Source organism: Tachypleus tridentatus, chromosome 1 (genome assembly GCF_004210375.1).
Source record: "Tachypleus tridentatus isolate NWPU-2018 chromosome 1, ASM421037v1, whole genome shotgun sequence".
Taxonomy (NCBI): Eukaryota; Metazoa; Arthropoda; class Merostomata; order Xiphosura; family Limulidae; genus Tachypleus; species Tachypleus tridentatus.
The window spans coordinates 115,869,537-115,881,663 of record NC_134825.1 but is presented as its reverse complement, the minus strand read 5'-3'; the positions used below and the strand labels follow the sequence as shown (position 1 = coordinate 115,881,663).

The following is a 12,127-nucleotide window of genomic DNA, read 5'->3' as shown; positions in this document are numbered from 1 at the left end:
TTAACTTCAAGATCTTCTGTAAATGCTAAATTATATTCCATAAAAATTATATACCTGCAACAACTCTAGTTTTCTCTCTGATAGAGTGGATTACTGGAATATATTTTACGCCATGTTCCAGTGATATCGTTCCGGTCAGTGATGTCACTCATGACGTCATATTACGCAGGTATTATGAGAAATACTTCCACGTGAGGCTTATCTGAGAAAGATATTCACGGTAGCTTTAATAAAATAAAAATAAAATTCAAAATAAAGTCAGACTGAAATATATTTCTTTGTGGTAATTTTTAAAACATCAGAAGTAAGTTTGTAATAATTAAACGAAACAAATAAGCATATATGATTAAGTGGGTTTGGAAAATTTTCAAGTTTTCATTGTGTATTTAAATATTTAAGTTACATAACGTATAACCCTCTTATTAGAACAGATACAGATAATAAAAATACCAATAGCCTTAAAAATATTCTACTAGTAGTATGTTAGGAACCATGTAACAACAATGAACAAAGAGTATCTTCCTGAAGATACTGCATACGAACGATTTTGACTGATCTGATTGCTCATAAGTGTGACGTCATGGCGTCGCTACCGCCTCTAAAGAGCTGCAGCTGAACGCCGCAGAAGTGGTCCAGTGCTTCATTTCGGAAGATGGAGTCGAAGGCAAATGAACAGGTGAGACTGTCTTTCTTATTCTAAAATCTACCATTGCAGAGGCTTTCAAGTAATGCGAGATTTCAAAAATATTTTGTAAGTTAACTCTACCTATAAATTTATTGTATTTGTAACATGGGTTTCGGACATCTCGACAAAACATTGTCGTTTGATTTTTGTTGTTACAGAGTAAATAGCTTTCACGTCTACGCTTTCAAGTTCTACGCTTTATAAAATATTGACGTCCACACACTAACAGTGATATATTCAAGACATCGCTTGCAATGCGTGTAATAACTCAATTTAAATCAAAATAGAATGCGTGTAAAAAAAATCGAAGAACAAATCTACCGAAGTTCAATAAATTACCAATAGCAGATATTGAATGTAAAACGATATCAAATGTTTTCCTAGTGCTAAAGATGGAAAAGTCCTTGGTTTTCTGTTTCAACAGAAAACAGGTTTTCATAATAGTTTATAAAAGAAGTTGCAAGTTATATAAATAATTATGTCGTTAGACCAAAATTGGTTGTTTTTTATTTTATTGGCTCTAGATTCCGTGAAATTGAAAATAGATTTCTGTAACTAAGTACGTTTTGTTGGTTTTGTTATCTTTAACTAAGCTATGGATTTAATTTTTGCCCAAAAAGAAATTCGCGTAGCAACACTATTAAAATACTATTTAATAGGAATATGAAACAGAAACAAAAAATAGACAAGTTCGAAGAGAAACTGGAAAACTAATGTTTTATTCACAGTTCACAAAGTGTTTCAGTTTGGAAAATTAAACCTGGCGTGAGAAAAGTTTACTCTTCTAAAGAGCAGGTTTCTACATGGTGCGTATGAATAAGTTATTTGTATATGCACGAGCCTGGTTAGCGGTAAAACATATTTTAAATTATTTTACGTTTCTTTATCAAAATCGATTAAAGTTTTAATCTCAGTGAAGTGCTGTATTAAACTACTTTATACATTCGTTACTAGGTGGCGCTTCCTAAAATCTACCTAGTTCTGTCGGATAACTCCTTAATGTTATGTTAAACTGGATAAAATAGCTGGCCGGAAAACAGCGTCAATTGTTTGAAGCACTTTGTACCGATAATAAAAAAAATAGGGTCTGATATAAACAAAACAGCTGTGTCAACTAGGATATCAACCGAACCAAATAAGAGATAACAAATTATATATTTTTTTCCCTATCTGGAAGATACGTTTCTGTTATTTTCAGCTATGGAGGGTACGACTAAGTTTATGTTTTCTTTATTGTTGCTATTGTACTGTGTCAACTATAATATCTATTCGTGTAAGTTCCAACTGTGGAAGGTAGAGTTACATGATTATTGTGTTTCGTAAGTTCGACTTTTTTCTACCTCTTATAAGAAATGTTTATAGAAAGGTTAAAAATAGTGGGATGAATGAGTTTAACTTAGTTTCAGCTGTGAGACCGGAACGATAATATGTGGTTTTCGATACAAAGTACAATGGACGTAATAAAGTTGTTTAATATTGTCAGCGAGTTGTTTTAAATGTTACACAAGAAATGTTACAGTTTGGAAACACGAACAGCAATGGTTCTTAATGTATGATTTAGAAATTAGCGTAAAATTACGCCAGGGTTAACTATAATTGGGTCAGTAGTGAGTATCTGGGCGTGAGAGAATTGGGAAAAATATTCAGACTTTCATTACAGAACTAAAGTTTGAAGTTACATAATATATAATCCTGTTAATAGGACAGGCGTGAATTTCAAAGATTTTAACTCGTAGATCATAGCTAAAAACTACGTGTAACAAAATAAAACTTGGTGGGGCCCAGCAAACTATTCCGACTGCATTGCTCGTAACTATGTCATTAGATATACCAGAAGGAAGGCAACTAGCCAGTCGCACCCACCGCCAACTTTTGGGCCATTCTAATCGAGTAGATAGTTTAATTTTTAGCTCGTGTAGCTCAATGTTTCAGTTACAGTGACTCTGATAGTGGTAGTAACCTATGGACGTATCGGTATTGATTGAATGGGTGGTGTTTTCTATTCGTTTTGCTTCAACACTGGCGTCCACTTTAGATACATCAGCTCATATGGACGATTATTAACTCTTAAAACGTAAAATTTTCTTTTTGTTCATACTGATCCTTGATATAAATCATAAAATTACCATAAGTAAACACATATTCGTATTTTCAAACACGTGTGATATATAACGAATATTAGCATTTCTGCGTTGTTTGTCTTAAATTATGTTAGCTTTCGTGTGTTTTTTTAATGTTTCCTTATTTTTCTGACGATATAACATCATGGCGACTTTCAATCAGAAGGGAAAAGCTTTACGTATAGTTCGTCAACTATACATACTAAAATACAAATCTACGTAGCGCGACTCGGAAGTAATGTCATTATTTTTGAATGCTAGGAACCGAAACATTAACGTATATCTTATTGCACATTTTATCAGAGGTGCAGCTAGGGTTTTCAGCGCCCAGGGACAAAGTCAGTTTTCGCGCCCCCTCGTGACAAAATGTAAGCCATAATTGCTAATTATGTAACATCAATTTGGCGCTCCACCCCGATGCTGCGCCCGGGGACAGATGTACCCCCTTGCCCTCACCCCTAGCTACGCCACTGCATTTTATTAAGTCAAAAGAGCTAGTTTCTGATATAAGGTGGACATATTATGAGCTAGTTTCTGATATAAGGTGGACATATTATGAGCTAGTTTCTGATATAAGGTGGACATATTATGAGCTAGTTTCTGATATAAGGTGGACATATTATGAACACTAGTTGTTATAACGTTAGGTTTTAAGCTTATCACAACTATTTTGACAGTTATCTTTATTTCTTTTAAGAAATAACATAAAACACATTAAATTTTCGTAAACTAATGCTATTCAAATGAAACATTATTCACTTTCAACGTGGCGTTGGTGAATTCTTAACATGGAGCCAAGAGCGGGGAAAATCCCATTAGATGATGCTTTGTCATTGGATTTATCAGAATAGAGGTAGACGCATTGGAAAGCTATCGATTACTTAGGTCTAGCCGGTTGTCTACTTTAGTTCGGTACTGAGAAAAGTCATTTGTGTTATTATATGGAAGAATAATAGTAGAATAAAAGGGCGTGGTCGAATTCATCCAATGCCGAGGAAGAAAAATTAATTGACTTACTTCTAACCCTAACATTTCCTTTCTTACAAGACGTATCACACTGAATTACTTGTGTTTGATTATTCATATTCTGAATTAAATGGCGAACAGACCGATAATATAACAAAATACGGTGGACCACGAGGACCATTCTGAACGTGAAAACAGTAAAGAAATTTGGAATTCGCTGGTAATTGCAAAATCCAGTATTTTCAGTTCCAGTATTTTTTTTTCCCCTCTTCCCTTGCCTCCAAGTGGCTCAGCGGAATGTCGGTGGACTTAAAACGCTAAAAACCGGGTTTCGATACCCGTGGTGGGCAGAGCACAGATGGCCCATTGTGTAGCTTTGTGCTTAATTCAAAATAACAACAACCCTCTTCCCTTCAAGTGGAATTTCGACACGCTATAGATGCTTGTTACTAGATTTCATCATTTACAAAATAATTTTGTGACGAATTATTAATTACGTTCGAAACGGAGAAACGAACTCGAGTTTTACTGTCTTGCCGATAATTGGAAGGTTACAATCTGAAACGTGATTAAATATGAGGTAAAAAGGGCTGATTCTAAGGGCTGTCTTCAAGTATTGATGGCCCACACGTAGTACACGTGACAAATCTATTCACTATTTATAGAACATCACACAAGGTTCCAAGAAGTTGCTTTCATCAATATATAGTGATTTTGTTGAGAGAGATATACGTCACCTGACTAACCAAACTTCTAAGACGCATGGATACGGCTTAAAATAACATGTAATTTAGGACGTTTTGCCTATTAATGTTGCACTTAATCAATGCAAAAGTTAAGAAGAAAACCTTGTAAGAATTTTTAAAAAAATGTTTCAATCATTTCTATCAAACAAATCTCACAATTAATTCTCCTGAAGCTTTTGCTACAATAAGTTATTACAAAAATAAAACTTTAATATTTACAATATATAATCCTGTGACCTGGTGAAGGCGCTTAAGTTGCAATTTAAGGGCCGTGGGTTCGAATCCCCATCACTCCGAACATGCTTATCGTTTCAACCGTTGGGACGTTATAATATGGTCCTCTCTATTCGTTGGTAAAAGAGTAGCCCAAGAGTTGGCGGTGGGGGGTGATGACTAGTTGCCTTCCCTCTAGTCTTACACTGTTAAATTAGGGACGGCTAGCTCAGATAGCCCTCGTGTAGCTTTGCGCGAACTTAAGAAAACAAACGTATAAAGTCTCTGTTTTCATCACCAGAAACTCCGCATGGTTTTACGATATTAGCCAGACCTTATTTACGTAGGCATTGTTTCAAATTTGTCAGATGACACAACGCATACTGGTGGCCAACCAAGCAACCGTTTATTTGTACTCGTAAGCAGTAAGCTCACCAGGGGTTTCAGCAATAACTTATTAGTCTACAGATGCCCATGCTGAGAATAAACCAATAAACATGTTTTGTATATGACATTTTCATCAAAACTTAGAGTTTAATAAATAAAATAAATAGTGACTACTTGTATTTTAAGGGGGATTTAGGTCTAAGGTTCGATCTCGATATAGCTCTGAAAACTCTAAATATAATTCTAATTAGGCTGCTAAGCCATAGTATTTTACTAATACTAGTCAGAACAGGTGATTAGTTATTGTAATAATGAAATCTTTAATAATTAGTGAGATTTTCAAGAGCTAAATATTTGAAACATAATAACTACTTTAACATGGAAGTCAGCCTTAGTTACAACCAGCCATACTAAAAGTTTGTTTTAGAATCTTTGAATAAAGGCAAACAAGGGCTATTTGCATATAACCATCCCTAATTTTAAAATGAAAGCCTAAAGAGAAGGAAGATAGTGAACAGTACCCACCACCAGGTGAAAATGGCACCGTTCTAGCTATTAATTTTGTTTGAATTTCGCACAAAGCTCCTCGAGGGCTATATGTGCTAGCCGTCCCTAATTTAGCAGTGTAAGACTGGAGGGAAGGCAACTAGTCATCAGCTACCACCGCCAACTCTTGGGCTGTTCTTTTACCAACGAATAGTGGGATTGACTGTTACATTATAACGCCCCCACGGCTGAAAGGGCGAACGTGTTTGGTTTGACGGGGATTGGAACCCACGACCCTCAGATTACGAGTCGAGTGCCTTAACCACCTGTCCATGCCGGGCCCCACACTTTATGTACTTTCCGGTTGTACTTTTTTAACTGTCCCAAGTGTTCAATAATAGGGTCACATCCTCAGCTACAGCTTCAGGGTGTTTATATTTTGAATATGCCATAATTTTTACCAACAGCTATAAAAACTGAATGCTTTGTGATTCATTTAACAGTAAAACATCTCTTCAAATAAAAACAACAAATATTCTTCTTTGAAGTTAACCAGAAAACAAAACCCATGTGATACATTTAGTATGATTCTACATGTTCGACCACGAGAGGGCGCAAAGGTAAATTAGGCTTGTATTATTTACGATAATACTTTGTTTTTTATTTTATTTCTCATATCACTCAATTTCGTTATATTACTAATTGTGATATTGGTTTTCATATCTTCGTTTTCCATGAAACCCATTCTTATGATAATTCTGTTGTTTTTCATCTCAGTTTCATTAATATTTCAAACTTTATATGGGCTGTAAATCCAGCTAAGGCCTATTTAACCAGTTTTCGTTTTCTTGTATATCTTTGCTTTGCTTTGCTTTAAACGGTTTTTGAAGTTTGAAGTTATGGTATTTGATTTTTAACTAATTTTCCGCCCCCCCAGTGGCTCAGCGGTGTGTCTGCGGACTTACAACGCTAAAAACCGGGTTTCGATACCCGTGGTGGGCAGAGCACAGATAGCCCATTGTGTAGCATTGTGTTTAATTCAAAACAACAACTAATTTTCGCGTCACCAACTTTTATATTTATTGTCTATATATTTGTTTGTGATTTCTTAGGATACTATAAGTTTCTCCATAGTGGTGACTAATTGTTTTATCATCGGAAGCTCCGTCGCCTTGCCTACGCCATTAAAATTTTTGAATTGTTTGGTGGCGTTTTTTATTTAGTTATTCTAATGTATACGCTATTGGTGACTTTGCTTTGTTCTATGTAATTTCAGGTTTCCCGTCGCACCAAACATGCTCGCCCTTTCAGCCGTGAAGGCGTTATAATGTGACGGTCAATTCCACTATTCGTTGGTAAAAGAGTAGCCCAAGAGTTGGTGATGGGTGGTGATGACTAGCTGCCTTCCCTCTAGTCTTACACTGCTAAATTAGGGACGGTTAGCGCTAATAGCCCTTGAGTAGCTTTGCGCGAAATTAAGAAAACAAAACAAAGAATTTCAGGTTTTCTCATTTAATTGTATTCGCGTAAAGCTACACAAAGGCTATCCGTGCATGGCCGTCTCTTATTTTGAGGTGATGGGTACTCACATCAAATAGTGGGATTTCACCCCGTTACTTTTATAACGCACCTATTACCACAAAGTGCTGAGCGAGATTTTCTTTAGCAATAACAAAACACGAGCTATGAATTGACGGATCTACAGTTTGTCATTCGCAGTCTTACTTTATATGAGTAATTTAAAGGCGCAAACCTCTGTCATTTCGAAGATTAATAAATTGAGTTGAGATAGGAAGTAACGATAAAGGTCAAAAGGACCGAGATAGGAATGACTTTGAAACAAAAAGAGATAAAGTGAAAAATGTATCGTTTTTTTTAGATAAAGAAACGCTGGGGTAGATGTATTTTATTTTTTGAACACTAATATTAATTTAATTTTAAGGCTCTATGCTGTTTTAAATTAATGTAATTCATTAAAAGCAATAAATTCTAATTTGAGTCCCTGAAAATATAAGGCCATGTAAAGATTTTTCGTTTCATTCTTTTTAATCTAAATCCCTTGCATAATTAATTAAAACACATTTTAATGTATCTCACCAATATTTCTAAACCTGGCGATGTAAACTTAGTAAATTTGCAAAAGGAAGGCCTCGCCGTTTTCTTAAGATAACGAAATGCTTTTGAGGTAAATTTAGATTTATTTTTTCGAAGTCGAATAATATAATAATAGTGATTATCGAATCTTTGTTCTCACGCAGAATTATCAGCATAAATCTAAATTTCTCAGAGCTCGTATATTTGGAAGCAAGATCAAACGCATTGTATTAACGTTTTACAAGTGTCTCTATTGATACAGCCATTAATACCAATAATACAGCAATAACTTGTGTCACACTGTTTAAACTAGCGACAACTAACTTGTTTGTTTAAATAACACAAACAATACTACATGTAAAGTATTTATTTTCATGAACCATCTCAGAATCTTTTACGCCACGTGGTATAAATAGTTTGGGCTTATTATAAGTATCTTTAATATTTGACATTTACAGAGTAATTAGAGTGCAGTTGTCAGCATTATCCACTTCCTGTTATGCAACTTCTCTAACCGCATGGCATGATTGACGTCACAGTCATAATGCCCAAACAGCTGAAAGTGTTCTGCGGGCGTATTACGGATCAGACCTTGGACCTTGCGATTCGTAACCCCGTACGGTTATTACTTGGCCACACTCGGCCTCTCTCTAGTGCAAAATAGCTAAGATTACTTTTACAGTTAACATAATTAATTATCCATTTCCGACATATAAAAAAATAAGTGGCTTTGTACAGTAATAGCATTCAAACCGACCCAAAGGCCTTTAAAAGTAACATGCATAAGTTATGAAAAAAATTAAACAGTTGAAGGAAATTCTAATTCCCCTTATTTAAAATAACAAAACTGTAACCTAAAAATAAAACCTTCTTGCTTTTGTTCTAATTTTACTGAACATTGCCGGTCCACTATAGAAGAAAATAAGTTTCGACACCAGATAAGCAAGCCAAGTCAAATAATATATAAATATATAGAATATAAATGCCACGTAACACTCAACGGCTGCAAAAAATTTTGGAACGCTTGAACGAGTTTCGTTATTAAAGCGCATGTAAAGAAGTTACGTAAGTCTCTAATATTCAGTTAAAACTTGGACAGTCGTAAAATCGATTTCATTCCAAGCTAAAATAAGATATGGCGTTTAAAGTGCGTATTCTATATTCGTTCTCCAATATTACATCTACATTGTGTGTTTTTCCTTTGAAATTCAGGAACTGGAAACGCATTTGATCAACACTTTGGCATCAATGACATTTAGAAATTGTCCAAATTATCGGTACTTTGAAGTCATTGACCTCCTAAAGTTTATTTGTTTGTTTGTTTTTTTCAAGAAAAGAAAATTAATGCCCTATTTATTGTATTCTTTACCTTAGGCCAATATACAAAGATTTATTGAACGACATACTGTTTTATCATGACTTAGGAGTTATGGGTCATCTGCTGCGTCTACCACGGGCAATCGATCCTCAAATTTTAGCGTTGCAAGTCTGTAGACATACTGGTGTCTCATTATTGGCTGATATTGGATTTGAATCACTTCTGTAAATCTCATAACCGACATTGTTGTCTGTGCCACAGATTCTGGAGCAGTATCTTCAAGATACGGTTTTTGTTAATATTGACACATCCTGTTTGTGCATGATACCAATATTTTGAAGCACAACCAATCACCTCCTTATTTGAATCAGAATAATGAATGTCTTTTTCTAACATAAATAAGCATCGCTATTATACCTAGCAGTATGTATAAAAACATGACACTATCTAGTACTTTCACGTGAGACCTGACCTATTCACTAGCGGGTTAATTTGACCCATGGTGTATTTATTTGTCACTGTGAAAAATATTAGAGTTTTAACTAACGTCTATGTTTATAGATTTCTCTGTTACACGTAAAATCAATGCTCAGTTGTTTTAGTTACTTATAGTTAATAACGAATCATTTAGGCTCGGCATGGCCAGGTGGGTTAAGGCGTTCGATTCCTAATCTGAGGGGCGCGGGTTCGAATCCCTGTCGCACCAAACATATTCGTTCTTTCAGCCGTTGGGCTGTTACAATGTGATGGTTAATTCCATTACTCCTTGGTAAAAAGAGTAGCCCAAGAGTTGGCAGTGAGCGGTGATGGCTAGCTTCCTTTCCTCTAGTCTTACGCTGCTAAATTAGGGACGGCTAACGCATAGAGCCCTCGCGTTTCGTGTAGCTTTGCGCGAAATTAAAAAAACAAACAACCGAATCCTTTTGTAAAGAATGCTAAGCCTCTTCTTAGAGGTTCGTGGATGAACTTCCTATTATTCATAAAACATTAAATTACTAAAACAAAAAAGCTTGTTTTAAACACTTGCACGTTAGGTTTTGTTTTCGAATATTTTTAATAACTTTCTTGACACGTTGCCAAAAAAGTCTTAAGCCTTTTGTCGTTAGCTTTTAGTAAAACGTTTTACAATTGTAATGAACCAGAAATACAATAATGTTGTTTGTTTCTTTTGAATTTCGCGCAAACATGCACGAGGGCTATCTACGTTCCTAATTTAGCAATATAAGACTAGAGGAAAGGTAGCTAGTCATCACCACCCACCGCCAATTCTTGGGCTGCTCTTTTACTAACGAATAGTGAAATTAACTGTCACATTATAACGCCCCCACAGCTGAAAGGGCGAGTATGTTTGGTTGGATGGGAAACAATAATCTTAGGGAAGCATTTGACATCCATGACGCATGCGCATTCATTTTTTTCATCAATTCGTATTATTTGCTGTGTGATAAAGGCTTAAATAAGGGATGTAGCAAGGATGTTAAATTATACTGTCTGTTATGAGCAAAAAACATTCTATCACAACATCAATGATAACTTTGAAAAGTACTGATATATATTTACCTCATTGCTGTCTTCTTTATAAGCAAGTGGCATTTGATGTTGTATGGGTCGCATGACAGAGCATTGAAGCCATATATTTTGTGCAGTTTACTAATATTTTCAAACACAGTATTCTTAGCAAGCCCTTTTATGGATTTTCAAATAACACAGCATTAAATGTGCACAGTATTCTTAGCGAGCCCTTTATAGGCTTCAGCCCAGAAAAATCTATATAGTTTAAACCATTTCTAATAAGACCTCTCTGTAGGTACTGAGTTTATGCGTTTTATTACGTCTTTGGAAAGAGCCACGAATTTACAAACTTTTAGCTTTTGTAGTGTAGTTAAACCCAATGAAAGGTATTTCAAAAACGTATTGAATTGGCATATTCTACTTTAGTGTCTTTCTCATTTAACGCTAATGTACACCATTCAAACTATCAAAAACTGAACTATAACAAGGCTTAGCTAGCCAACGTTTTGTACAATACGAGGATTTATTCTATAACTGGTTACGGTAAATTAATTGTTTGTGGAATAAAAACACATATAATCTCGAAATTAGCTGACACATTGCCTAAAATACAAATAAATTTAAAAAACATTCAAAATTTAATTACTAAAGTCCTTGTTTCAGGCAGCTTTCCTTTAGGTTTCGTTCTTCAATGAATTTCAGTGAAGCCGGTAGAGGGCGTGTGCGATAATTTTATTGTTCACTTCATTGGGACTATTGAAAAATAAAATGCAAAATTAGCTCCGTTCTTCGTAATTAACAGTTTAATTAAAAAGTAAATAATGTACGCGAAAGATGAATACATAGTTAAAACTGTATGTACATACTTACAATCACGAGGTCATTACGCGTTTATTAATATGAAGAAAAAACATGAAACTGGACTAATCCACAGCCGAGTTCGTGCATTATCTTTAACCTACAAAAAGAAACAACGTGAGAAATAATTTAACAAAAGAAACGTAACAGTTTGTTTCCTTCAGCTTTCTTAGAAGGTAATTGAAGATTTCTTTGAGCGCGTGCCTTTGACCGATTGCAATGTTTATATCACCAATGTTTAAATTTAACCACCTCGCTATGGATCACACGTTAGGTGTTAAGTTTGTTTGTTTGTTTGTTTTTGAATTTCGCGAAAAGCTACTCGAGAACTGTCTGCACTAGTCGTCCCTAATTTAGCAGTGTAAGACCGTCACACCAAACATGCTCGCCCTTTTCAGCCGTGGGGGGCGTTTTAATGTGACGGCTAATCCCACTATTCGTTGATAAAAGAGTAGCTCACGAGTTGACGGTGGGTGGTGATGACTAGCTGCCTTCCCTCTAGTCTTTAACTGTTAAATTAGGGACGGCTAGCGCAGATAGCTCTTGAGTAAATTCAAAACAAGCAAAGTTAACCTTTTAGGATTTTTTAACGTGTTTTTTTATTTGTTTGGGAAGTCTATTGGATCGCAAATTTGATTGTTTGTACAAACGTGTTGTTTATTTTACGACAAAAAGTTCAATGATAAATAAAAATATTTATGTGTGTGAATGTGTGACATCAGTGAATTTAACATCCTTATAT

General features: G+C 35.2%; 1 protein-coding gene across 3 annotated transcripts in view; it reads left to right on the top strand.

Moving 5' to 3' along the window:
• The first annotated feature begins 517 nt into the window (after positions 1-517).
• The window catches only part of LOC143222223 (sodium/potassium-transporting ATPase subunit alpha-like), a 77,226-nt gene continuing 65,616 nt past the window's right edge, over positions 518-12,127 (top strand). For all 3 annotated transcript variants that reach the window (XM_076448394.1, XM_076448372.1, XM_076448384.1), the window contains exon 1: positions 518-676. In XM_076448394.1, coding sequence (XP_076304509.1) covers positions 653-676 — 24 coding nt within the window. In that variant the 5' untranslated portion in view covers positions 518-652. The remainder of the gene's footprint in view (positions 677-12,127) is intronic.